This window comes from Gopherus evgoodei, chromosome 12, assembly GCF_007399415.2.
Source record: "Gopherus evgoodei ecotype Sinaloan lineage chromosome 12, rGopEvg1_v1.p, whole genome shotgun sequence".
Classification (NCBI taxonomy): Eukaryota; Metazoa; Chordata; order Testudines; family Testudinidae; genus Gopherus; species Gopherus evgoodei.
The window spans coordinates 6,828,865-6,856,815 of NC_044333.1; the positions used below are offsets into that span (position 1 = coordinate 6,828,865).

The window sequence follows — 27,951 nt, forward strand, 5'->3', positions numbered from 1 at the left end:
GGCCGGCTCCAGGCCACAGCATGCCAAGCGCGTGCTTGGGGCGGCACTCTGCAAGGGACGCTCTGCTGGTTGCTAGGAGGGTGGCAGGCGGCTCTGGTGGACCTGCTGCAGGCCTGGCTGTGGATGGTCCGCTGGTCCCGCGGCTCCGGTAGACCTCCTGCAGACACGCCTGCGGCAGCTCCACCAGAGCCACGGGACCATCGGACCCTCCGCAGAAACGCCTGCGGCAGCTCCACCAGAGCCGCGGGACCATCGGACCCTCCGCAGAAACGCCTGCGGCAGCTCCACCAGAGCCGCGGGACCATCGGACCCTCCGTAGAAACGCCTGCGGCAGCTCCACCAGAGCCATGGGACCAGCTGACCGTCTGCAGAAATGCCTGCGGGAGGTCCACCGGAGCCGCGGGACCGGCGAGTGGCAGAGCGCCCCCTGCGGCGTGCCGCCGTGCTTGGGGCAGTGAAATTGCTAGAGCCAGCCTGCCCAGAAGGCAGAGGTTCTGCAGGCTGGGACCGAGGGCACCGGCAGAGCTGAGGGCACGAGGTCCCAGCCCCAGAAGACAGGGGTTCTGCAGGCCGGGACCGAGGGCAGCGGCAGAGCTGAGGGTGCGAAGTCCTAGCCCCAGAAGACAGGGGTTCTGCAGACCGGGACCGAGGGGACTGGCAGAGCTGAGTGCGAGGTCCCAGCCCCAGAAGACAAGGGTTCTGCAGGCTGGGACCGAGGGGATTGGCAGAGCTGGGTGCGAGGTCCCAGCCCTAGAAGACAGGGATTCTGCAGGCCGGGACCGAGGGGATTGGCAGAGCTGAGTGCGAGGACCCAGCCCCAGAAGACAGGGATTCTGCAGGCCGGGACCGAGGAGATTGGCAGAGCTGGGTGCGAGGTCCCAGCCCTAGAAGACAGGGATTCTGCAGGCCGGGACCGAGGGGACTGGCGCAGCTGGGTGTGAGGTCCCAGCCCTAGAAGACAGGGGTTCTGCAGGCCGGGACCAAGGGCACTGGCAGAGCTGAGGGCGCAGACTGGAAGGCAAACTGGGCTAGCATGGAATGGGGAGAGGGAGGTGCCATCATCCTTTTACACTCCTGAAGGTTGGTACATATGCAGCTCCCAGGGGTATCAAGCAGTGCAACCAGGCCCTCAGAAAGGTAAATCCTGGAGCTTTCAGCCCACCTCCGCACCCCTGTCCCCCACCCAGCTCACTGGGCCCTCACTACCTCCTTGTCTGAAAGCCACCAAACACAAGGCAAGCTGCCTTTCCTCACAGCCTCATTGTTCCTCTGCGTGCCTGCTCCCCAGACACCGAAATGTAGCCAGCCAGGTCTGTGCTGCGCCTGACGTGACTTCCTGGAGAATGGGCTCCAGGGCCAAGCTCCTCCTAGGTTTTTCTTGACAGGAAAGTTCAAGCTAGAGCCCCACCCTTGCTAGCCTCCATCCCCACGGCCAGACCAGCACTGGAGCTGGCTCCTGGTTCATCAGAGGGCAGGAGAAGGCAGCCCTAGAGAGAGGGGCCCTTGCTGTCCATGCACACGGCGCCCCTCTCCCCGAGGCCCAGTCCCACAAGGCTCTGCAGCTCCAAAGCAGGGTGGACTGTTACTATCTCCATGGCACTGCCTGGTCCTGCCCAACTCAGACTGGGCAGCTGCTCCAGTGCCCCACCCCAGGGGCCTGATCCTGTGAGCTGTAGAGCACCCATGAACCTGCTAAAATGGAGCAGCAGGTGCTCAGCACCAGGGCAAGGTTGGGCCACCGGAGAGTCCCCAGGCCACAGAGATGGAGTAAGACGCAAGTGAGTGGAACTGCAGCTAATTGCCCCTGGGCTTAACGGACTCATGCTAAGGGGAGCCAGGGGAGGGGACACACGAGACAGCACCCCACGGCTGGTTCGGTAGGATTTATTGTGTAGCAGTTAAACATGACCAGCATGGACGTTAAAAAAAACCCAAACACACGTGCACGCACAAGAGAGACAGACAGACACCACAAGGGATAGGGCATGGCCTGGTGGGATGTCACTGTGAGTCTCCATGCTTGTGGGACACGACCTCTCAAGTTACTGCCAGGGGCCCCTCTTTTCTGCCACACCTGCCGGTACAGAGCTGAGGTGCTTAGGGCTAGTTACGCTCCCAGCCAATCCCTTTCCCCTGTGCTGATTGGGGGCATGGACGGGATGCAGGGACAGACACACAGGGTGGGGAGAGCTGTCAGGCTACAGAAACAGCCCATCCTCAGAGGCAGCTGACTTTGGGGAATTGTGGAGTCACCACTTCAAGCATTCGTGCCCTACTAGGGAGCCTCAGGCTCACATTTCAATGGGGCCTGTTGGTGCTGAGGCCCAGATCCTGGAAGTTAGGGACCTAAATTCCTCTGAGGCTGAGGGCCTGACAGCCTTGGGAACCTAACCACAGCCTGCCTTGCTAATGCTGCGCGATTGGGGCCCATTCCGAGCAGGAGTCAGCGTGGAGACCATCAGTCTCTCACCATGGTGAGCTCACCCCTGCAGGGTCCCACGAGCTGAGGGAGGGAAGTGAGAGGATCCCCGGGGGGGACACTGCCCCAGCAGAGCCGAACCGCCTTCAGGAAGGCAGGGCGTGGAATTCCTGCCCCAAGGCAGAGTGAAGGGGGAGCTGGGCTCTGGGCCAGCCCTGGCCTGAAATGCACTTTCTCCAGCGCACACCTGTGCGCTTAAAAATGGAACAATTTTCCATTCATTACAGCCAAGGATTCTGCGAGTGCCTGGCCCCAGCCCAGCTCCAGATGGGCTCAAGAGGGGAATGGCTTTGGCTGATCAGCGCTGGGAAGGCTCCAAATGGGAAAGAGAAGTGGCTGGAGCCAACAAAAGGCTTTTTCCAAACAAAGGTGGCCACATGGTCGCTGACGGGGAAGCTGGGAGCCTGTGCTTTCCCATGGCGGGGGGGTAGGTGGAGGGGTACTGAGTGAGGGATCCACGCTCCTGGGGACTCCAGCAATACTCCCCCCACCCCTGAGGGTTGAGAACGATCTCGCCTGGCAGCTCCAGGTCCTGGGAGAAATGCCCGCCTTTGCAGTAATACCTGAGATGCCCACAGGGAAGCAGCACCCTGGGGTGAGGGAGAACAAGTGGCTCTGCTGCCTGGGACCCTAGAATGCTGTATTATCCATGGTCCTCACCTGCAGATCAAGCTAGGCCACCCTAGGAGGGCTCGGGGAGTCCTCCAGGATCCCAATTTGCCTCTGGGGCACTGAGTGAACTGCCCTGCCAGAGGCACCAGTTTGGAACCAACCCCTGAGCCCCCAGCCACACCTCCCCCAGGCCACTGCTCTACATGCAGCGTGGTAGGGGTCAGGCTCCCAGGGACCCTGCGGTGCCGTCTCACCTCCAGCTCAGTGTCAGAGGCAGGGAAGGACACCTACAGGGCCAGATCCTTAGTAGGTCTAAACTGGTATCACACCACTGAAGTCAATCGAGTTTTACCAGTTTACATCAAGTGGGGATCTGGTCCATTGGCTTCAGTGACACCACATCCATTTATGCCAGCAGGGGCTCTCGTCCAAGTCTATGGAGAGATGCTGATTCCCAGCTGGCGAGGAGCTGGCTCAATCTTTAGCCCAAGCAGCCTATTCATCCCTGTGGTGTGCAGTAAACCCCCATCACCTCTGGCTAGGCACATCCCATGCGCCTCGGCAAAACTGCCAGGGAAACGGACTAGCCCAGACACAAATGGTGCTTGCTGGCCCTTGACCACGATAACAAAACTACCAGTATTTTACTCAACCATGAAAAAACGCAGATTTGGCTAGGCTGCGTCTTTCCCAGAGTACAGGCATCAGGGACCCACAGTAAATCCCACCTGTTTCTCCACCCATCGGTGGTGCCGGGACAATTTCCCCATTCAGAGGAAAGCCAGCACATCTGGTGCAAGAATGGAGGAGCGGGCAGGCTCTGCAGAGTGGGTGCTGCCCTCTGGATCAGGAGAAAGGCAAGAAGACCACAGCTGCACCCACTGGAGTTGGGTGTTCAAAGCCTCCTTGCTCCCAATACACAACCTTCCTGGTGAACCGCAGCTCTCCGGGAAGAGGGGTGTGGGCCCGACAAGGCCACCACCTCTTTACAGTCCAATTCAGTGATGTAGTTACAAGGAACCTGTACAGGGTCTGCTAAGCTGCGGTTTGCCAGGCTGCTGACCAAACTGGGGAGGTGTCGATCCGGCCTTGCTGCCCCCTTTCCAGAGGCTGAACCACTCTACAAGGGCCAGAGCTTTGTTTCACCCAAGCTGCGAGCCTGTATCGGGCTGTCCCTTGCCTCCCACAAAAGCTGTTATGTAGCAGAGTTTCTAAGCTGCATCTCCCCCCTTTGCCCCCCCCTCCCCAAGCACAGCGCTCTCAGGCTCCACTCTAGGGCAGTGGGGGCTCGGTGCCGGAGCTGTTGCTTTCCCAGCCCCATTTCCCACAGGCCCCAGAGGCTGCTGTTTGTTTCGGAAGCGGAGGTGCGGGGGAGAAGGAAGCAGATGAAAAGCAGCTATGGGGCGATTTCCATCATAAGTATCTTCCCAATGGATAGAGGCGCTGATGGGAACCGACCCATGTCCCTGGGGCTGGGAGAAAGCACAGGCCCTCGGCTCCTGGCCAGCCTTCCCAGGGCAGGTTCCAGAGACCTCTACTATCTTTAGGCTCCTTACCTCCCTTGTTTCCCAGCTGCAAACAGTTAAACAGGAAATAAACACAGTGATGTCACCTACACCCTGCCGGCCTGGGCCAGAAAGCCCAGCTCAGCACGTCTTGGAACCCAACCAGTGCCTGGATAATGAGCAGCAGCCAGAGCTGGGCTCCTCTTGCACCTTCAGCTCCACCAATACCCTGCAGCCCTCTGCTATTCCAGTTCTAGGCTCCCACCCAACTCAATGCTCCTCTGTCCTGCCCTGCAGCTCCCTCCTAAACAGGGGCTCAGATGTATAATCCTGCTCAGTCCCCATTCCAATCCCTGCTAGACACAAGGCTGAGGCCATCAAACTCATGTCACCCGTGACCTGAGGCAGGATTGGAATCCAGTTCTCCAGCTGGCACATGCCCTCCCCTTTCTGTACCTTGGCCCAGGAAAGCCAGTGTCCAGAGCCCAAGGGAGCAGCTCCTGGAAGCAGCTGTCTCCCCCGGGTCCCAGCACTTGCGCACTGCATGGGGGGGGAAAGCTGCTGCTAGATGTTAGCACTGGCCGGGCGAGAAGAGGGGCCAGGGAGATGGCTTCCCACTTCCCCAGGGCAGTGCACTGAGCAACTGGCCCACTCGCCCCAGGGAGGAGCAGGTCTGCAAGACCACTGATGTGAGGAGACAGGGAGGGGAGGGGAAAGAAACAGAGGGGCAGGGACTCTCCTTGAAACAGGCATTAGAGCCAGAGCACCTTGAATGGATCAAGGAGCTGGACCTCTCCTCCAGGACCTCACCCGGGAAAAGGCCTCCCTTCCCTCAGGCTAAGGGGATACGTCCCCCAGGACTGACCAGACTGGTGACCTGCTGGGGTGAACCACCCAGACCAGGATCCCCTCCCCTTGCTCCAGTGGCCCAGCCCGGACACGGCACAGACAACACACGCACAACATGTGGATGGGCGCCAAAGGGAAACAGCACCGAGGGCTGATTCCTGGGGGAAGAGCCGAGCTGAGGAAGCATTTCGAGTTCTGACCCTCCGAGCCTGGGGGTAGGCGCCGTGCGAGAATGCAGCCGAGGAAGGTGGTGTCTGAGGACGGGGGAGACACCCCCATGGCCCAGGAGTGCCGTAAGGAAAACCCACCCAGCTGTCCCCTCCCGTGGGGGATTCGGCACGTACGCCCCATGTGCTTCCGTGAAGCAGAGATAGGGGCCCTCAGCAACTGGCTGCTCCCCACTGCCAACCCTGCAGTGATGAGAGATCAGGGGCTGCAGAGCACAGACATGGTCTCCCTCGCCCAGCGGGAACACTAGGAGCAACCCAGATTGTGAGGCAACCCCCCTCTCCCCCAGCAGGGAAGGGGCCATAGGCGGCCTTGATCCAGGCACGGGAAGGGCATGGGGCGGCTGTAGGCACGGAGGAGTCTGCAGTGGGGCATCTCCTACATGCTTGAGTGGGGAGTAGTCCTGGCCAAGCGCATTCAACTCAATGTGCAAAATCTCGGTGTAAGTAGTCCGGGAAAGGCTCCAGGGGCTTCATCTTCTCAAGCTTCTTTGTTAGCACCATGGTGGTGGGAGAGGGGGAAATCGGGCTGAGGGGGGTCATGGTAGGGCAGGGGTCTAGGATCAGACCCACTCCTGCAAGGAGCGTTTGCAGTAGAGCAGCATCCGAGGGGCCCCCTTCCTGTGCATCTGGATGATGGCGTAGATGAGGCCCAGAACGCAAAGCAGCAGCACCAGGGGCACCATCACCATGACGATGCTCATGGTCCGCGTGTACTTGTCTATCTGCACCACGATGTCCACGTCATTGCCGTTGCCCCGGGTGGGGCCACTGTAGTCCTCCTCCTCCTCCTCCTCCTGCTCCTCTCGGTCGCTGGGGCGTTCTTCGGCCTCCCCTTCGTCCCCCTCCCGCTCGGCACCCGTGCCCCTGCCGTCCGGGTTGAAGGGAGGTCTGTCCAGGTCAGGCCATCGGTGCCCAGGGTCAGGGTCTGGCACAGGTGCCTCATGGCAGCCCATAAAGTCCCGCAGGATGGACTTGGGGTACCCCGGCTCCGTCTTCAACCGCTCATTGTCAAACTTCCAGTACTTGGTGCCTTTGTAGAAATAGGTGTACGCTGGAAGGGAGCCAACGAGAATAGGTTAGTGCCATCTGATCTGCTAACCGCTCGGCCACACCCCCGAGTCACCCTCTCTGCTACCTTCCCCGCCAGGGAGCCATCTCCTCTGGTGTTCCGCCTGCTGCCACACCTGATCAGCCCACTGGACTATCTTGTCTGCTATCCTCGCCTCTGGTGGTAGCCAATAACTGATGCTTCAGAGAAAGGAGAATAAAGCTGGTGACAATGCATTTGGCCAATTGTGCAAGGCTGAAGGATGTGCATTGGGGGGGTTCCTTCCTGACCCCTGCAGTGAAGGGTGGATGCCCTGAAGCATGAAAGTTAATTTCTCCTAGTGCAAATATAATTGATCCTTTAAATTACTCATCACCTTCCTTTTTAAAGCCTAGTCCCAGGAGCTGACCCTATCACTCCGTGGATCCAAAATCCTACTACATGCAGTATGAATGAGCACTTTGTTTGCGACATCCTGCTGGGAGTCAGTTCCCAGCCAGGGACAAACAATTCCCTTTGCTTTAGCAGTGCCCCGGGGGAGCTTAGCGGCTCAGTGCCCTGCTGAACAGAACAGAAGACGGGCATTAGGCTGAGACAGGTTATGCTCCAGCGACCAGGAAACGGTGCTGAGGAAATTGAACTTCCTGTAACTCCAAATGAGGTGCTCTGCTATGCCCTCTGCAAGCTCAGGGGATGACACCAGTCTCCATTCCCGCATCCGGCTCAGTGTAATGCTGCTGCTCTAGTGCCCTTTGGTACCAGGAGCCAGGTAACCCTGGGGGAGCTAGGCGAAAAGCAGCAGCCCCAGCATGAACACAGAGAAAGGAGTCACGAAGGCCAGGGCAAGCAGAAGACTGCAATCTGCTGGGGGTTCCACAGGAGAATTGGGGGGGGGGGCAGTTGAACAAGCTGATCAATGGCTTCTCAAAGCATTGGAGGGGTGGGGGTTACCAATACTACTACAAAGCAGGACAGAGAGAGAGGGAAGAGGGGGCAGGGTACAGAGACAGGGAAATGACCAAGTTCCTACCAAGTGGTGTGTGCCCATCTGGTTCCCACACCCCTGCCAAAGGGCTAGGAGGTTAGAGAGACAGGGATGAAAGGGATTCTCCCTGCTTTGCTCACTGTAATCTTTGCAGCCAGAATTGCAACACCCCGCCCCCCCCAGTTGTGAGAGAGCCATAAAGGGCAGTGATCATTGTTATCCTGGAGCGCCCAGGCCAAATCATCAGCTGGTGTCAATGGCTGCAGCATCTCAGACTTCCCTGGAGCTGCGCCCATGTACATCAGCTGTGGGTCACCTCCCGACCCCGAGTCTGATGCAGATGCTGATGGGCAGTGCTGGGTGATTTCCCTGCAGGGGTGGGGGTTCCTACAGAGGGGGTAGCTGGCTCCTGCAGGAGGGCTCTCGCGTCTCACTCACAGGCATCCGAGCTCAAGAAGGCCCCCTTGGGCGTGGGAGGGATTCCCACCCACACGGTGATCAGCTTCGGGTAGCCAGGATCCACGGAGTGGGTCTCCTCGTTAAAGCGCCAGTACCTACATGAGAACAGATGCCCCTGTGAGAAGAGGGCACCCAGGCAGCTCAAAGTGTCCGCCTCCCGCAAGGCAGCACCCCGCCATGGCTAGGGCAGCTCTGGCCCTGGCTTAGAACCAGCAGGGGACATCCTGCTTGCTTAGATTGCGGGAAGCGTGGGGGAGAGATACTCCTCCCACCCACCCACCCTAGTCAAACCAGATGCTCAGCGACACACACGACGATACCTTTGGAACCTCGGAGCACAGTGCGGAGGTGGAAGGAGCAGCAGCAGCCTCCTCATTTCACGAGAGGGGAAACTGAGGCACAGAACCAGGTGGTGCCTTGCCAAGGTCAGTGGCAGAACTGGGGCTCCCAGTCCCATGCATCAGCTGCAATGCCCTAAGATTGCTGGATCCTACCCACAGCGTGCAGATTGGAGCGGCACATATACCTGCCCCCCACCCCCAACCATAGCTTTGAGTCCCACAGTGCTGTGGGGTAGAGGGATTCTGGGAGGCTGGCAGGGGGTCAGAAGCAGAGAGCCGTGGTGAAGGGCTGCCACCCCAGATGAAGGGGAGGAGGGAGCGGGGGCCCGGGGCTCACGTCAGGAGAAATCCACTGGGCTGCAGAAAAGTCTCTCAGGAGAAGAGGCAGAAGGGCCAGTGCTCGGGAGATTACATGAGGGGCTGGGAGGGGCAGGATCATAAACAACACTCAGTGTATCCCATTGGGGGTGCCCCGCATAGTCCCCATGATACAGATGGAGAATCGGCAGAACTGGATATAGAAGCCCGGGTCCCCACAGCCAGGCCCCTGCCCTGACCCCAGGACCACGGGAAGCCCTCCCGTCCGCATGGCCCATCGGGGCCAACCCACCTGTCCCCGCGGAAGAAGAAGGTGTGTCCCGTGGGCTCCCACCAGATGGCAGTGTCGATCTTGTCGTAGGGAATGCCCTGCCCATAGCTGGTGAGGGGCTGCGGGTACCCGGGTTCCAGGTTTGCCTCTCGGAAGAGCCAGTACCGATCCCCTGGAAAGGGAAGGGAAAGCAGAGATGGCAGGAGGGCCATGGGCCACATGGCATATAGGAGACAAATCATCCCACCCAGCCCTGGAGCCCACAGGCCCCCCGGCCAGGCACGCAGGACCATGCACTGCTGTGGTGCTGAGAAACTGCTTGGGCTAAGCTCAGCACCCGCGTCTCAGCCCCCAGCCCCGTTCTCCCGCTGAGACGTGGCCTCTCTCAGCAGCAGCACCCCTGCTGGGCACCATCCATCCGCTGCACTGTCAACCCCCAGGGCTCCTCCTCACCCAGCCCGAGCTTCAGCCTCCGCGTGCTGAGCCTTTGCCCCTGGCATTGGCTGGGCTGTGGGGGAGGCCAGGGCTGGGACCGCAGTGGCTGTGGGGCAGGACTGGGGGCACTGGCTGAAGGGAGGGGGTGGGGGAGAAGCCTGCAGCTGGGCAAGCAGGGGCAGGTGCTGTGGGGTAGGATTGAGGGGCACTGGCCAAGGGGGGCAGGGGTGGAACAGCAGGGGGCAGGCGCTATGGACAGGACTGAAGGGCATTGGCCGAGGGGGAGGGGAGCCCTGGGCTGGGACAGCATGGGGCAGGGGTTGTGGGGCACTGGCCAGGGGTGGGGTAAGTCTGCCCAGCTCTGGGAGCAGCAAAATCGCTCACTCTCTCCAGCTCTGCATTCACAGAAAGCCCCTGCCCCTCCCCTGGGTCTCTCACCTTTGAAGAACACAAATTTGCCGTCGTGCCTCTCGTAGGCAGCGTCGATGTCCCCAGGGAGGCCCCTCCAGAAGTGCCCGATAGGCATGGGATAGTTGTCCAGCACCCGGTTATGGCGAACCCTCCAGAACCATCGGCCCTTTAAGACAACAGGCCACCAGGCGTGATGCTCAGCAAGGTCCAGGAAAACCTGCCCAGCCCACTGCGCGTGGGGATCCAGGCCCTGGGCTCGGCTGAGGGGCAGGATTCACTCGTAGGGCTGGTTGGGACGGCCCGGGGCAGATCTCCTCACCTCAACCCTCCACAGGCTCAGGGCAGACGGCCAGGCACATAGCTTCCTCAGGCAGCTGGGGAAGGGGGCAGCGGGTGGGGGAAGTAAGTGTCCCATATCCAGAGGGAATGGAAGGAGGCACAGGGCAGGATGGAGAAATGGTGCTTGGTACCTTAAATACAAACATTTCCCCGCGTAGCACAGCCACGGTGTCGAACTCTCCATCACAGATGTTGGGCCCGTACTGGTCGGGCCGGTCCGGGTTGCCTGGTTTTGGGGGCCGATCTGGTTTACCGGGCGGAGGTGGCTTGGGAGGTTTGTGGTCTGGCTTTCCAGGGCCACGGGGAGTCACCGTAGGGAGGGGCCGGGTGGGCTGGGGCTGTCCATCAGGGGCACCTGAGAAAGAGGAAGGGGCAGTGAGAAATCACTTCCAAATGTCTAACCCAGCTGGGCAGGAGCGAATATGCAGTGCTGGCACAAATCTGCAGGCAACTGGGCCTCACCATACCATGCCCCCATCTTCATGGGCTGCATGGAGTCAGTTGTGTGAGATCCTGGCACTCAAGGCTCCAAAAGCACAGTCCCCTGCCACTACAGCTACAGGGGAATCGCTCTCAGCAGTACAGGGCCTATGACACAACCCGAGCAGGGTAGGGTACTCACTAGACAGGGTAGTGCCTAGATTTTATTGTGACTGGAGACAGATGTTCCCCACATATTACAGCTGTGTGCCTGGAAACACCCCCGGCTTGGGGGCAGAATGACAAATCATTACTTCCTTACTGCCTGCTGCAAAAGGGACAGAGAAGCACTTCTCTGTCTCCCTAGCCTCTCTGACGGCTCCCGGACTACAGTCCAGGTTCCCAAACCGCAGCCCAAAGGGCAAGGACAGGCAACGCTGGGCAAGACGCCCAAACCCCGTGCTCCACGGCCACTGCGATGTCCTCCATGCACCATACTGAGAGGGTAGCTGTAACAGGAGTCTGGAGAGGGGAAGGGGCCCGGGCCACGGTGGACAGCCACTTCCAGGCAGATCCAGGGAGGCTGCTCTGGACGACTGGAACTGCAGAACAGGTTCTGGTGATACGGGGGCCAAGTCTGAGGAAGGGGCAGAGGGGAACCTGCCTCATTGCCTGGTGTACCTGGATCGATGCTGCACAGAAAACCAGTGGCTCCAAAGGGTTAACAGCAGCAACTTAGAGTTTTCGCTTTGTTGAAGGGAAGGGACGTTGATCCTGCCTGTCTCTACTTCCCAACTCACACACCTGGGCTGGGCTGGCCAAGCCCCGCTCCTCACTCAGCCCCCATGCAGGAGGCTGGGACCCCACTCACCGTACAGCTGCTGGATGCCCTTGAAGTCATCCTCGGGCAGCTGGAAGTTCTCCGTGTCCATCCACTGATAGAAGGGGGCCATGATGGCACTGGGATTGCTGGAGTGCTCCAGCCCCAGCGAGTGCCCCAGCTCGTGGATGGCCACCAGGAAAAGATTGTTACCTGGGAGGGAGAAATATGCTGTCAGACGTGGATGCGAGCTCAAAGACTGCCCCCAGCAGGGTGGACAGACCCCAGGATGCTCGCCAAGCCTGGATCTCCTGCAGCTCGATATCCAAGGGGTTAACAATCCTTTCCCTTCCCCTAGACCTCCCTGTGCCAAGCCAGGGGCTCTCTGACCATGCGCCAGAGGGGGCTGTGCTTAGGATCAGGACACAACTCCCGCTGGACAGTGTCCCTGACCCATCGGCAACCCCTTCAGCCTTCAACTCGTGCTGCGTCGCGCCCACATCATGCGGGGCAAGAGACAGCTGCCTCCTCCTTCCTTGCCAGCCACAGTCCCACCAGTGTAAAACTCAACTCGGCCTTAACTATAGCTGCTACAGCCAGAAGGGACCGCTGTGATCACCCAGCATGCCTCCTGCAGAACGCAGGCCAGAGAACTCTACCCAGTAAGTCCAGCCTCAAGCCCGTAACTTATGGTTGAGCTAGAGCAGGTCTTTTAGGCACATATCCCGCCTTGAATTAAAGACTTCAACTGATTGAGAATCCACGACCTCCCTAGGTACACTGTTCCAATGGCTAATTACCCCCACTCTTCAAAACTTGCCCCTTATTCCAGCCTGACCGTGTCTAGCTTCAGCTTCTCGTTGTGCCTTTTCCTGCTAGATTAAAGAGACGGTTACAACCAGAAATCTGTTCCCCATGTGGGTACCTGCAGGTACTCTCTCAACCTTCTGAATTCCAGCTGGCACTCACCCTCCCCACACTAAGTCCCTTCCCTCTCTCCGCCCCAGTCACCAAGTCACCAAGGTGCCAGCCAGCCTCACCAGACACGTCGGTGTTTTCCAGTGTCCAGGGCTCGTCCAAGTCAAAGTGGGTGTCACCTCCCATCCCAGGGCCGGGGAAATATGCGTGGGCGAGGAAGCCCCCCACGCCATCGAAGGGGGAGCTGTCTCCATGGAAACCGGAGGCGAAGAGCACCATGATGTCGGCCTCCTTCCTCCTCTTGTGCCTGATGTCATCGTAGGGGACCTCCTGGAAGACGAGGGGCGTGGCCTGCTCCCACACCCGGAAGGCTCGGCGAATGGCCTCGTACGAGTGGTACCATCCCAGCTTATCTGTGTAGTTCTGGATGCTGGAGGCACAAAACCAGGGTGGGGTGGGGTTGTGCGTGAGTGAGCGTGCGATCGCTTGTGAGGCATGAGGAAGTGGGACAGGAGAGGGACCAGACGGGTCAGTTTCACTTTGGTGTCAGGTCAGTTTTGCTCTCTGGCATTCTCTCTGTGCAGCAACATCTGGGCCGCGAACCCTGCAGGGGGAAAGCTCACATCCTACCCAAAAACGGTTTCACAGGGCATTACTCATGTATTAGAACATAATCCAAACCTTTCTCCAGCAGGGACTGATGCCAGGATCTCCAGCTCCAATGCGCAGACCTAGCTAAGCACTGGGGGACGGAGCCTACTTCCACTGACGTCAATGGCAAATGTCCCACTGGCTTCAGTGGGGAAGGAGCAAGCCCCCAAATCCCCCGTGCACAGCAGAGGAGTGGGGAGTTCTCTCTGGATCAGCCATATGGGGTAGGGCGGGGCGAGAGACAGACACTGGGCCAACGGGTTACATCAAGGTTTATGATACCCTGAAAGCTGAGCCCTGCCCTTCCCTAGGGGCTCTCATCTTTGAGTCTTGTTGGTCCCTTGGCAAAGGGCCTGAGACATCATTTACCGCCCCATTTCATGCCCTGGGATTTCTAACAGCACTGCCCCATGTTTTATAACCATCCTCTCCTGGCTGCGGGGGGAAAAGGGGGGTGGGAGCGAAGCAAACAGCAGAACCCCATCCCAAGAAGGGAAGCCAATGTCATTGCTGGAGAGCCAACGTCCAGTACAGCCAGCAGAGCTGCATCGACTTACAGCAGCCGAGAAGCTCGCCCCGAGGTGAGTTAGAGACAGAACACTGCATCGACCCAATAGGCTGCTTGTTAAGTAACAGCGGAACGGCACCTGGGCAGATCGACATGGCAGCTACTTAGCACTGAGCCTGGGGTAGGGAGGGCTTGTTTTGTGGTGAGGCCCGGACAATGGGCCATCTGCTGTACGTGCTGCTCAGCTGAAATAATGCCCCAGGTAGATTGATGCACGGCTACAGAGCAGATTCCAGTCCCTAGCCCTGCTGCCCCACTTGGAGGTTGTGCCCTGGGCACGACCCTCCTCCGCTCACCCTGCTGTAAACCAAGAGGAGCTCCACTAACGTCAATGGAATGACAGCCTTGTAAAACTAGAGTAAGTGAGAATCAGGCCCTGGGTGGCGAGCCGTTTGCCCCTGCTGCACCCTGCATTTGGCCTAGCAGCCTGGGAGGCCAAGCAGCACCCGGTGATGCACGAGTGAGGACGCAGAGCACTCGAAGCCAAGGCCAAGTGCACCGAGCACCAATACCTGAAGGTCAAGTGGGTTTGGCTCCAGCGCCGCCCGGTGAGTGCGTACCGCTTCCGCCGCATGTTGGCTTTGATCTGGACTCCAAACTGATCTGGGACACCACAGCGGGGCCGCTTCATCCATCTGGGGGAAGTGAGGACTGAGAACGTGGGGCTCATGCTAGGACTCAGACAGCAGAACATGGTGGAGGGGGTGGGGCAGCACCACTGGCTGTGCAGGGGCGGCTCAACGCCCAGCAGCAGACCAGACCCTAGGCTCTGGGAAGCTAGATGCGGGGGGCACCAGACAGGTTCCCAAGTCCCACCCATCTGGGAGCATTTGGCACTGGGGAGAGTCAGGTGGTTGTTATGGTTGGGGAGATGAAAGGGAGGTCTGGCACATGTAGGGTGTGGGGAGCTGGGGTTCTTCGGGGTTGAAAGGGGAGGACAGCTCCGTCTTCTCCATTGCCCTGGGAGGGGGGCCCTCCCACCCCGACGTGCTGGATTGTCCAGCCAGTGTCTCCTGGGAGCGTCCAGGGCCCAGGTGGGAGGGGAGCTCACACGCTTTCACACGCTTACAGCTTGGTCTCCTCGTCCAGGACGCCTGTCACCGTGATCCCATAGAACCTCTGCATCTCGGAGAGTGCAGAGGCCAAGATCTGCGCCGACCGCATGGTGGACATCTGCCGGCTGGACTGCGGGAGGTAGCCATACAGCCGGAGCCAGGCCTGCAAAAGAGTCATGAGGGTCACACGCTGAGCCTTCCCCATGCCCGTGGTCCCGGGTGCCTGGCTGGCGCAGTGGGCTAGTGAGAAAATGGCAAACCTTCCACCTCCAGCTCAGGCCTTTGTGTGGCTACCAACCTGGTCTGGAGTCAGACCATTACCCTGAAGGGAAAAGTCTCCGCAGCCCCTTGGGAAAACAGCCCCGTCTCCCCCGCTCAGTCTCCGGCATGCCCCTCTACACAACCGCTGCAAGGTCTGCCTGTGAGCTTACTGCTGGGGTCAAGGCATCAGGCTCCAAAGGGTCCAGTTTAGCTGGTTACTCCCATGCTGCTGGGACAAGCCTGGGCACCCCGCTGCTGGGAACTGCTCCCACGTTTGCTGTGTGCTGCCTTCTAGCCACCTGGGGAAATCCCCCCACACACACCCACCCCAGCCCCAGGGGAGTAGCAAGGGACAGAGACTGGCTGCAGCCCTTAGCACAAGGGAGCACTCAGCTCACTGGGGCTGTGAGGTATCCAGGTAATGCAAATAAATGATTCTAGCCATAAGGGGTTGCTCCTTCACGGACCCCTCCAGAGGCCTAGGATCCTGATGCTGCGCTGTGAACAAAGGACAAATAAGAAGGGAATGGGGCTGTTTACATTCCAGGCCCAGGAGGCTCTGGGGGGCTGTTTACATGGCAGATAATAAGGCTTTGATCTCCCTCCTGTTCTTTTGACCCTTTGCTTTTATTTACCTACTGTTTTTAACCTCCTTTTGCACATGTGGATCTGCCAGGCTGCTGGCCAGAACTGATCCCTCCCCAAAGCCGAGATCATGTATCCTAGGTTGGGCAACCTCGCTGGATGGTAACAACAACTGGCAACCCACATGCTTGTCACAGAGAGGGGGCAGAGAGGGGTGGAAAACCAGGCACTGTGCCAATCATGTGGCCAGGGAGATTCCAGGAAGCATCAGCACATGGGCATCGGCTGGGAGGCGGCATGCTGGCCGGGAATATAGCCCAGGGGGTTGGCAAATCTAACTGGAGAAGGGTCAGTGGGAGGGGGAGGCTGGGGAAAGCGGAACATGCTGCTGTGTTGCTAGCGCTGGGTACTCCTGACCCTTTCCATATCCTTTCACATTATTGTTTCCTTTTTTCTCACTTGGCTCCAAGCCCCTCACAAGGAGCCATCTGCAGACAAGGGAGCGCTGCAAAGCCCTAGCGAGCAACCCTCGTCAGCGCAGGGAACTTCAGAGGTGGCTGCATCCTGAAGAGGCAGATTAACATGTCAACCCGTGGGTGAGGCAGGAGATAAAATGCAGAGCGAAGGGGAGGCTGGGGAAAGCCAGTGTTTTATTTTATAGTGAGCGTGGCAGGTTGAGCCCTGCTGTGGATTCCTTGGGGGTATGTGTACACAGCAAAGAAAAATCTGCTGCTGGCCCATGCCAGCTGACTCAGGCTCAGGGACTGGCTGGGGGGCTCTTTCATGGCTGTGTAAACTTGCGGGCTTGGGCCCTGGCTCTAGACCCTGCGCAGTGGGAAGGTCCCAGAGCCCCGCACGCCCAAGTCAGCTAGCATGGAGCAGCTGCGGATTTTTCTTTGCTGTGTAGACATACTCTATGTGACCTTGGGGCAGGATTTGCCCAGGAGCTTTGGAAATCTGACCACTGTTCGATGAGCTGAATTGAAAAGCCGTCCCCTTAGAGCCTGCTTTTCAGAGGTGCCAAAAATCCACCCTCAGCATTGGACACTCACCACCCATGCAGATTAGCCCACCCACCTTGCTGCCTCAGTTTCCCCAGCAGTACAATGAGGACAGTAATAGCTGTTTTTTGTGAAGTGTTATGGGGTCTACGGGTGGGAAGCAAATCAAAGCCCTATCCCTGCCCTGAGCAGTTCACAGTCCAGGTTAGACCCAGGGGAAGATGACAGTGGGGGGGAGAGGGTATGGAGGACAAGAGGGAGACCTGCCTAGTGAAAGTTTGGGAGGGGATTGTTTTCCCACCAGATGCTTCCTGTTAGCTCAGTTTCTTGTAATATATGTGGTGCATGTGTGGAAACTGAGTCAGAGCCACGGAGATGAACGGATGGGTACAAAGAAGGCAACAGGGAAGGAGATGGTTTCTCTGTGTGAAATACTTGGCTGTGTGCCTGAAGCAAAATCATTTGAGCTACTTCAGCCAGGGTTCTGTCATTGATCCGATGGTTCCTTAAAAGGGGTTGGGAGGAGAGGGGGCAGAATAAGCCAATTTGCAGAGTCAGCTCTTCCCTGGCCCACTGGGACGGGCTGAGAAGAACTCATTGCTTCCTGCCAGCAATGTACAGCCAGTGCCCAGTGCCACCAGGGGAGAGCCTCGGGGTCCGAGACCGGCCTCACGCTGCCCAGTGGGACACAGAACAGGCACAACGCAAAGCCAGAAGTGCTGGGAGCTGCGCTGCCTTTCCTCTAACCTCCCATTGTACAATTCGGTCTCATCCAGCAGTTCAAAGCCTGATGCTGGGAGCGGCTCTATTGGTGCAAATCCAGAGCTTGAGGTGGGGCACACGCAGCCAGGCTAGCAAAGGGCTGAGGCCCCCTCCCTTTCGTTCTATGGCTGTCGGGGGACTTGGCTGTCATTTACAGCACGAGCCGCCCCAGAGAACGTTGCCTTGCAGTGAATCCTCTAAGACAGGGGGCCCAGCTGATGCAGTGCAGAGTTCCTTGCATATTGATCCAGCTACCACAGTGATGCCCTCCCTGGCCCTCCCCCCAAAAAAAATGCCAGTGAAAGGAGCTGGGAAAGCAGCCATAGACACAGATGCAAACCCAAATGCAGACACTGCAGTCACCAGCTAAGCTCTGCCTGTGCAGCCTGAAGTGAAGATCTGATGAGGCCCCCTCCTCCCTTTGGGAGCATTGATCCACGAGGGCACAAGATCCTCACCAGCCCCTGAGCAGGTCTTCTGCCTCTAGCGGCGAAGCATCTCCACACCCGCATGGTCATAGCTACGCTTACAGCCTTTCCTGCGACTTGGCTGTGCTAAGGTTTACAGTGCTCTGACAGGGGACTCAGCTGGGCTCTCAGACAACAGAAAGCTAAGGCTCCTAAGCTTTAGTCCACTGCTGCCACAGATTCACTACGTGACCATGAGCAAGTCACTTAACCTCATTGTGCCTCAGTTTCCCCACCTGTACCATGGAGCTAACCTGCTACATCTGCCTTGGGGAGGTTTGTGAGGATCAAGTACCCGGAAGTGCTCTGAAAGCCACAGCTGGAGAGCACTAGGGAAGGGCACGGTGTTACTTCGGTGTGTCAGTGGCGGGCTAGATTTTGGGCTGTGTGAAGTCAGAAATCTCTCCCTGGAGGGGCGATCCTAGGTGCCTCAGGCATCTCTGTCATATTGTAATGACAGATTAGTAACACACATCAGTGGAGCTGGGGGAAGACATTCCCATGTTATCCCACCCAGCAGAGCAGGGGCTGGTGGGATTCAGTGGGGCAGGGTGAGCTGAGGCATGGGGAGCCGTGGCAGAGAGGTCGTTGCTAACACCACTTTGAACTTGCATTTTGTTGGCTGCTAAACATGCTCTTGTGTGGAATGGCTTTGTGAGCTGGCTTCACTGTGAATAATTAGCAGGTCACCAATGAATCCTCACTCCCCAGTGAGGGACAGAGCGTGACAGACAGAGAGGGCTCAGGAGCCTTGTTTTACATTTGGGGAAACAGAGATGGGGAATGACTTGCCTATGGATACACAACAAACTCGTGGCAGACTCTGGCAAAGAATCCAGCTCACTTGACTCTTGGCCTCCTGCTCGAATGAATGTGCTGCACACAGAATTACCCCATCCACTGTGTGTCGTAGGCAAACCCTTGTAGAGCAGGATGCCCGTGAGCCAGGCACAGTGACTGAGCACAAGCATGGGAGAGGAATGGAGCTGCTGGCTGCCCGCTCCACAATGGCCAATGCCTGCCAGGCAGGGCAAGGGCCAGGTGAGTGGACTGCGTTATTGGACCAGACCACTGGGCTCTTGCAGCTGGTTTTCGGGGGTTGGGGAGGAGATAGGCGAAGCTGCAGCTGGGATCACAATCACCGTGAGCATGCCAGTGGGAGACAGCCATAGATCTAACCTACTTCCTTTCACTCCATTTCCCCCAGCCAGGCAGGTGTCCTATCCCCCATCTCAGGCCTGGCTGGAGACACCCCCGCAACAAACAGCTTGGTTTCCTTAACATCTCCCTAGCAGAGCTGGACTGGGGGCTGAACCTTGACCACACTATCTCCCCCACTGAAGGCAGTGTGGGTCCTCACCACTTCGCAGGATCAGGCCCTGACAGCATCTCCTCTCTGCTCCATTAGCTGCAGTCACAGTTCCCTGGCAATGGCTCCAAATCAATAATGACTTACGGGCCCTGTCACGCAAAGGATCCCAGAGTGCTTTGTAGCCTCGCTCAAACAAGGGCAGGGTCAGGTCTCTTGGAAATCCCAGCCCTGAGCATGTGCTGGGGAGAGGTTCTTGGAACCTATTAAGAGCTGGGATCATGTTTCTTCTTGCACTAGGAAGATACAGCAGCCTGCCTGGTTTGTTTCCTTATACTGATACCAGCCCTGATTAACTCAGAGAGTGGAGCAACAGAATTTTTTTTTTTTTAATAAATCAATGGATTTGCTAATTGATTCATAGCAATCTGATCTACAGGCATGGGGGGTCTATCACGATTTGTATCCAGAGGTCCCTGCCAAGATCAGGGTCCCTTTGTGATGGACACTGTACATACACAGTGAGAGAGAGAGTCTCTGCTTCCAGTCGCAACAGACACAGGAGAAAGGAAGGGTCCATATTCCTATTTTACTGCTGGGGGCTTAGGCACAGACAGGTGAAATGACTTGCTCAAGGTCACTCAGGGACAAGCCCAGAATTCAATGCAGGGCAGTGCTCAAGTCACAAGACCACCTCAAGGGAAACTGTGTCAGCCAGTCACCATGGAGTCTGAATGTCTGGGTAGCAACACAGCCAGCCATGGGGAGGGAGGTGGTTACCCCATGAGCTGGGGCAGGCAGTGCTGCAGAATCCAGCTCCCGTTCAGGAAACACCTCTGTGTGCTGGGCTCCCTGCGGACATATGGACACAGGACAGGGGCTGCTAGCCTGCAAAGGGAAGGCCTGGGAGTTGCGAGGTCCCTCCCCTGCAGGCCTTGCCAATCTCCCCAGCACAGCAGCTAGCTGCTCAGGCTACGCCCTGCCCGGCTAATGGAAGCACCCTCTCACTTGAACACCACTGCCAGGATGCGTAGGAATGGGCTTGGCTCAGAGCCCAGTGGTGGGGGAGGCAGAGACCCGTAGCACAGGTGTGCGACACCCCCATCATAGGCCTTCAGGCCAGAAGAGCTAAACCTTTGGCTAAGCTGCCAGCACACAGAGGGACTACACTATTGGCAGGACCCAGATCATCACCAGTCAGATGCATGGCCAGGCAGCCAACCGAAAGCCTGGAGCAGCCCCGGACTCAGCTTCCTGGGACAGGTGCCTAGGCAGTACTAAGGCACGGCCCCAAGAGGACTGCAGCTGAGCCAGAGAGCGAGCTCAGAGGCCAGGAGGTCACCTAGTAATCTGCTCCCCTGATAGCACGGCACCATGAGATCGGTGCTGTGTGCCACCTGCTAACCATCACTGTGCTAAGGAACGTCAGTCCCTCAGGCGAACACTCCTCCCTAGGACTTGTGCTGTATATGGAAGCCACCTATTGTTACAGCAGGTTCTAGGGTGCCTCATTTAACAAAGACCTCTTTGCGATATGGAGCACGTGCTTGTACCTGGGGGTTGGGTATTTCTTTAAACATCTGCGGGTTCCCCCATTCTCCCTGCCAAGAAGGCTCATGCCACCCTTCTAAAAGGATGAAACCTGGAGGTCAAAAGCAAAGCTTCTCAAACAGGACTGCAACCCTGCCCGGGCTCCCACAGAGTAAGCGCTAACACATCACTGAATGACCCACTACACCCATGGGATGCTAACTGGATAGTCTCAGGAGTACCCATTCACGCTGAATCATTTCAGGTGAGCTTCAACCCACTGCCTCAGAGCTGGTTCGAACGGCTGTTTGAGGAGTCTGCTGAAAGAGCCAAGGAGCAAGTGTCCATTAGGCAGCTGTTAATAGACCTGCACCCTGTGTGCGCCACCGCTAAATTCTACCCAGGGGCCCTGAATTCAGGGGCACTCCAGGGAGGCAGAAGTTCTGCGGAAGCTTTATTTACATTCTATATTGGAGATTAAGAATGAACTAACATATGAAATTGAATTATATGATCAATGTCAGTAGCTCCTTGCTTATTTGGAGATTAGACTACAATAGATAAAAACTGAAATATGAAGAGACATTCTAATATGCTACAAATTTTTGGATTGACGTGAGGGGGCCACTGAGCGGGCTGGCCTGGCGGTGGGGCAGCTGGGGTTTTGAGTGCCCGAGGTGTATGAGGCAGTTTGGCTTTGTGGGGGTAAGCACTTCAGCTGGATGTTTCTGCTAAAATGATCACTAGTGAAACAGATCCAATGGAGACATTGTCATCACTAGGCTTCAGAGTTAATCAGATTGAAGTGTTCCAACCTCTCAGAGCTCCTGTTTCAGGCTGTCTGCAGGCCCAGGCAGACAGCATTTCGGTAGTTTATTTTCTATTTGCATTTTTAAAGCGTTCCCTGTAATTGTGAGGACTAGAAAGACTATAAACACTTCTGTTCTGGAGCACAATCCTGCAGCAGGTGGTGTATTCCACAACAAATTATTGCTGAATTCAGGAGGCCCCAGGGCAGAGATATGCCACTGCACAAGGTGAGCGTGATTCTCAACTGGCACTGGGTATCTGGATGCCCATTTCCCACTGATCTGCATTGGAAGAGGGTGTCCAATGCATCAGCTGGTAGGTCTGGGCCCATGTTACTGGATGAAGCAATGCTCACACTAGGGAGCGGTACAGATGGACTCTGCTGTAAGGCCAGTTAGTGTGGGGTCCAGTCTGAGAGGAGCAGTGCCCTACAAAGCTCCACTGACTCCAATGGGAGTTAGGGTTGGGTACTGCCTCTCAGGATCAGCCCAGCAGGATAGGATCTGATTCTCCTGTATTCTGGCTGCCTGCCTTTTATCAAAAGACTCACTACTAATACCTGGCGGTTGGGGCAAAATCCAGGCAATGGATTCGCTACATTGAATGGCACCCCATGACTTTGCACTCAGCTTGTACCCATCCTCTTATGATCTCCAAACACTTCACAAACGTGTTTATCCCCATTTCACAGATGGGGGGAAAAGCGAGGCACAGAAGGGGCTGGAGCAAGATCCCACAGTAAATCAGCGGCAGGCCTCTTGCTGCCTCATCTGCTGCTGTAACCACGAGCTAACCCTGCCTCCCCTACGCATGGGGATGGGGAAAAGCAGCTTTTGCATACATATGAACATTTAAACCCAACCAGGAGGAGGATTTTGTTCCAGAGGAGGCGTGGATGGTAAAGCCTTCCCTGGGACATACTGAAATACCAAGCAGAGAAGAGATCAGAGACTTTTTTTTTGCCCTACGTAGGATATTTTCACCACTGCATCAGTGCAGAAACAGGAACTTCCCAAGCATGGGAACAGCATCCCAGGAACACCGCCAGGTGACGACAACCCAGTGGAAGGATATGTATTATAATTACACCAGTCTTTAGCTGCCTGATTGCACGAGGTGCTGTACGTACTCATTATAAAAGGCAGCCTCTGGTCTGACGAGCTTACACTCGGTTGTAGATAGGACAGATGGGGAATTGAGACCCAGAGAAGCGAAGGGACCTGCCCAAGGTCACACAGCAAGTTACTAGCAAAAAAAAACAAAAAAAAAAAACCAGGACTACAGCTCACATTGCTTGACTCCCACTCTAGCACCTTTGCCCCTAGAGTGCCATCCTTGCCTTTTAGTTCTCTGAAACAATTGAGCCATGAACATTTCATAGCAACAAAGCTATTACAACCCCCCCATTGTCATCGGTTAAGTGACACCCATATGTTAACAGGCAACATTTTACAATGTGCAAGGGCTAGAAGCCCTCTACAGCTAGTGCAAATACTTACAGGACCAGTCAATGTTTCCAAGCAGGGGTCCTGGCCTGATGATCAGGCAGCTCTTTATTATTATTAAATTACACTGTAGCAGAACCAAGGGGCCACAGGCACGGCTCAAGACCGCACTGCGCTAGGTGCGATACAAACAAAACAAGAGGCGGCAATGCCCTGGTCTTCACTGAGCTTTCGGGCATCCACTGCCTCTTGCGAGATAAGTGAAACCTTCAATTCCCCTGAATCCAGCTGATAAAACCAACATCTGTTTGATGCTCACAGGGTCCTGTGATCGCTACTGAAACTTAGTTTCTAGTCAACTCCCACTGAAATTCCAGCTGGTTTTCAAGCCAGGCCCAGGAATGAAAGTTTTAGTCTGCTGCCCCCTGCTGGACATGTTGCTCACTGCATGCTGTGAGCTGTCTTTCATTGGCTGCAAGTGGATGTAAGGTTAGCAGGTTGCTTGCTTTTTCTTCTCTCTGTAATAGTTTAAGATGTTGTAAAGGGTGGAAATTGAGACGCTTCTTTCATTTGTATTACATGAATTTACTCACTGGAGCACAGGGGCATGAGTCACAATTGCAGAGCATCATGATGCTGGTGCATGCAAATGACCATGTACTTGGGCAGCTACCTAATTTGCATGTGCAATCACTGTAGTTGTGCATGCTAATTAATTAGATGCATTTTTATATAGACAAGTTGTCAGAAAAACTAGGCCCTCAAAGTAAAGATCATTGGTTACAAACTCCAAAGACAGCCACATCCTGCAATGCCCTCTAACCCCACCACATCTCTCTTACTCATCAACCCTCGCTGCAACCCAGCTACTGGGAATACTGAATGGGTCAGGCTCTCTGTTCAGCCAAGGTGACCTTTCAATCATGTTCTCAAACGTGGGTTGCTATCTTGCCTGACAGTGGGTCTCCTGAAGTTCCCAGATGGCAGGAGTTTTGTGCCAGAGCCATTGTGGGCGGCATATGGGATCTGGGTGTTGCTGTGGCACTGCACAGTCACTGTCTCCGCAGTGGGGATGGGGCATGAGATGGGCTCACTATGCCCTTGAACCTTGCCACATTGCCAAGTGCCACAAGGCAGCGGAACACCTTCCTTGTGACATATTGACACCTGGATCCTGCCAGCAACAGGAGTGAAGCGAGTCCATCTGGAACCTTCACGGTTCACACTGAGTTCAGCCCAAAGGATGGGCAGAGGCGTGGCTGATTCCTGGCCAAGCCATCTGAACGTGCATACACATACACAGGCCGGTGAAAGGGGGAGCCTCTCCAGACTCCTAAGCATTTAGTGTCCCCACTGTAAGGCCAGGTTCATGCCCGTTGCACTCCCAGGCAGGGCTAAGTGGGAGGAACTTGCTGGGCGGAGGGAGAAATCCAGCTCAGTAACCAGAGCCCTGTAGGAATTCCCTGCCCTACCCAGCCCAGCTCATTACATTAAGGTCAGGGCATGGCAGCTGTGAGGCAAGAGCTGAGGTGCTGGGGGAGGGAATGCAGCACTGGTCCAGTAGTCTCAGTCAGGGCAGAGCCCCAGCCGGACCAGCAGGCAGGAGCAGCGGAAAAGCAGCATCCAGATGAAACTCCACAGACAGCTGGTGAGGCAGTGATCTTCCTGCACAAGCCTTGATTACACTCCCCAGACACGGCTCAAGGGCAGCAGCGAGACAGACGCTCTTCACAAGGGAAACGGCTATATACACCCATGCGAATCCCCCCCACCCCCACGCAGACCTGGCCTCACTTTCCTTGGGTTCCTCATCTGCTGCCTTATCCAACCCTGCAGAGTCACCCGGTAAGGTGGACGGGATGGCCTGGTGCTATGCAGACGTCAGAGGTTTTTCCTCCCCCACTCAGACTTTGAGGGATGGGAACATCATGCCAGGCTGAAGCCCTCTCTGTGCATCCAAAGAACCAGTGCAAATGTCTCCTGCCACACCGCAGCCCAGCAATTCACCCCAGCCTGAACCACAGGGGGACAGGTTCCCTTTTGGGGCAGAATAGTTCCGTTTGCAGGCCCAGTCAATCCTTAGCCTCTCAGCTGTAACCACCACCAAGGGGCCAGTGTGCTGGGGGACACCTAGGCATTAGGTACTGGACTGGAATGACGGTACTACCACGGTCACACAGGCCACCGAACCACCGGTCAGCTGTAAGCAACTAGCCACCTGGACTGGCTCTCCCACTCCTTGGCCTGCATGGATTGGAAGCGATGACCTAGCAGTGAAAGGCTCTGCCTTCCATTCCCCACTCCCTCTCCGTACAGGACCAGTCAGTTGTCATTTAAAGATAAATCTCTTGTTTCCTTACTCGGCCGCTAGCCTTGTGACTGCTGGGGCTCAAGGAGAATCAGACAGCTCACCCCACATGTCAGCCAGGGCCTGAACTGCAGCAACATCTCGCTCAACTCTCCTGTTTTACTCCATACATCCTTGTTACAAGACTCAAACTGACTTCCCTCCTGTGTAAGCCTACAGCCTTCATCAGGCTCCCATGAACTCAATGGCAAGACACCCACTGGCTCCCACAGTTGCCCTAGTCTCTTTGTTTGAGTCGCAGGGTCCACAATGGAAATGCGCAGCACCAGAATGACTTAGTGAAAATGTTCTCTGCATCCAGCAGGAGGAGGCACCTGCCTCCTTTCCAGCCGTTCGCTGTCGCTGGCTCTGTCAGGCTGTGATGTTCTGGTGCTGGCGGGTAGAGAGAACCTCTCCTGGGACTTGTGGGGGAGGGAGGGCAGGGACTGCACACATATAAATAGGGAGCGACACATCCTGTCCATGTCAGCCCTCCTTCAAATCGTATTATGCACATGGGGATAATGGGGAAAACAGAACACTGCCCTGCTAACAACCACTGGGCTGCAGTCGTTAACAGAGGCAGCCACCTCCTCCTCCTGAATTGCAACCATTTAACTTCCATCCCAGCTGGCCAGCCCCTTCCTAGTTCAGTTGTGGTCTCTTCACAGACCCAGCAATGCACTTGAGTCGTCATCCACAGCACCCACTGCTATCCCAGTGCTGGGCCTATGCCAAGAGACCACCATGATCAAAGCCAGCTAGTATAAGGGTGGTGTGGGACTATCAGACTCACATCTTGTTTCCTTGTCATCAGCAGCCATGTCCCATTTCACCCAAACACCATCTGGAGGCTAAATCTGAGAAGGTGGGTCTGGTTCAGGGCCAAATGGCTTCTGTCTCCACCATGCGGCACAGATCCTCTCCCAGAGCCCCGTCAATACCTTCTTTCCCAACAGCCAGAAGGGGCTCCCAATGAGCAACAAAGAGCTTCCTCTTCAGGCTAGGAGGTTGGCCCACTGCTTCTGTAGCATTCCCAGCCTGTACTAGTCAAGGGCCAGGTCCTGAAAGGTGCTGAGTGCCTTCCACTCCTACTGAAGCTGGGCTCATCCACCATCTTGCAAGATCAGCTGCCAGTGGAGCTAGAGACACAGACCAGGATGTGACCTCTAGCCCCCTGGGCAGGGCAGCAGCAAGTGCCCATGTCTCTCTGCACCTGTACTTGAAGCAGGTTGCATTTTCTTATGCCAATCAGATCACCCCCAGCTCACATTCCCCTCCCTCCCCACAGAGGAAGCTACACCTGCCCTTCAGCTAGCACAGTGCTGCAGCCTCTGGCTTTCCCATGAGGGAGGAAGAGGACAGATGGGCTGGGAAGTGACTGTACAAGACACAGCAACTTATGGCTGGTGGAAAGGTGGTGGTGAGGGGAGCGGGTGAGACCAGAGACAGAAGGGGCCACCAATCAAACCCATGCAGAAGTAATACCAGTCCGCGGATGGCTCCTATCATCCCCATTATATGAGCTAAGTGTGTTGTTGCACCTAAACACACATGGATATAGAGGGGATCCTCTAACTGAGCAAAACCAGAGCTGGAGAAGGGAAATGTTACAGCTACAATGTTGGGGTGGGGCAGAGCAGTGCAGGGCATTAACCAGCTTAGTTCCACAGGGAATTTACACCCAAGACCCAGTCGAGCTCAGGGACCTGCACACTTTGTAATTCAAAGCCACAGTCACTTTTCACAAATCTACCCCCCCCCCCAATTATCTGGCACTGTAGCCCCCTCGATTGACTACTTCAGGCCTGGTGATGGCCCAGAACTCAGTGACAGGGCTCCCTGGCAGCTCCTTGAGGGAGCAGGGCCAGTTTGCCCCCCGGGATCGCCAGGGGTGCCGGAAAGCGGAGCGGTGCTCTCACAAAAAGGGACGTTTCAGTCAGTGGGCAGAGTGAAAGCAACAGGCAGGTTCGAAGCCGAAGTGCAGGCAAATCAAGCGAGCCTGGGGAGACAAGTGTGCCTTTATTAAAGCATAGTTCCAGGCTAAGCAACTCAAGAACCTACTCACGCAGGGTGCTCCAAGGGCAGGTCTCACGAGGCCCCAGCCGCCCCATCACTGGCAGGGAGAAGCTAGGCTGGGCAGCTGCTGTCGTTTTGCTAGCGAACAATTTCTAGTCATGGATCAGGGAAGAGACAAACCCAAGCCACAATGCCATGGGCAGGCGAGCTCCCCTCAAACCCCAGCTGGCAAATCCAGGGGGGGCTCCCCCAGCCCGGCCAGATGCCAAGGAGGCCCTTGGCTGGGCACCACCGGGCTGCCCCCTGGCATACCCACACTTTCCCCCAGGTAAGCGACATCCACGGGCCCCTACCTCTGCATTGACTTCGCCATCCTCCGCCGCCTCGCTGCGCCCCACGGAAGCCGCCAGCAGCAGCAGCAGGCTCCAGCCCAGCATCTTGCCAGAGCCCGTCGGGTGCAGGGTCCAGCCCGGCAGGCAGGTGGGGCTGGCGGCTCGCAGACCAGCCCTCCCGCCCATGCTGCTGCCGGTGGTCCTGCGCCCCCCGGGGGGGCAAGGTCAGGCTCTCCCGGCCCCGGCTCTCCCGGCCCCGGCCACTGCAGAGAGCCCCCGCCCGTCACTGAGCCGGCGGGGGAGCCCGAGACGCAGCAGGGATCCTGCAGCGCCCCCGGCTCGCTCCACCCCGCGCTAGGCTCCCGGGGC

The 27,951-nt window shown here is 56.8% G+C and overlaps 1 protein-coding gene across 1 annotated transcript; it reads right to left on the minus strand.

Moving 5' to 3' along the window:
- Positions 1 to 1,588: 1,588 nt before the first annotated feature.
- Positions 1,589 to 27,896, minus strand: MMP15 (matrix metallopeptidase 15). The gene is made up of 10 exons (XM_030581853.1): positions 27,604 to 27,896; positions 14,729 to 14,877; positions 14,172 to 14,294; positions 12,563 to 12,870; positions 11,574 to 11,735; positions 10,414 to 10,637; positions 9,971 to 10,109; positions 9,119 to 9,269; positions 8,147 to 8,262; positions 1,589 to 6,726 (listed from the first exon to the last, which is right to left on the minus strand). Exons 1-10 carry the CDS (start codon positions 27,766 to 27,768, stop codon positions 6,236 to 6,238), a joined length of 2,028 nt encoding a protein of 675 aa, XP_030437713.1. The 5' UTR covers positions 27,769 to 27,896; the 3' UTR covers positions 1,589 to 6,235.
- Positions 27,897 to 27,951: the final 55 nt, after the last annotated feature.

Coding starts and splice junctions, on each gene's coding strand:
- MMP15 (XM_030581853.1), bottom strand. CDS start 27,768: ATGGGCGGGAGGGCTGGTCTGCGAGCCGCCAGCCCCACCTGCCTGCCG. Junction 12,871..14,171: donor CAAACCCACTTGACCTTCAG/GTATTGGTGCTC, acceptor TTGTGCCTCCAG/CATCCAGAACTACACAGATA. Junction 8,263..9,118: donor TTCTTCTTCCGCGGGGACAG/GTGGGTTGGCCC, acceptor GTTCTCATGTAG/GTACTGGCGCTTTAACGAGG.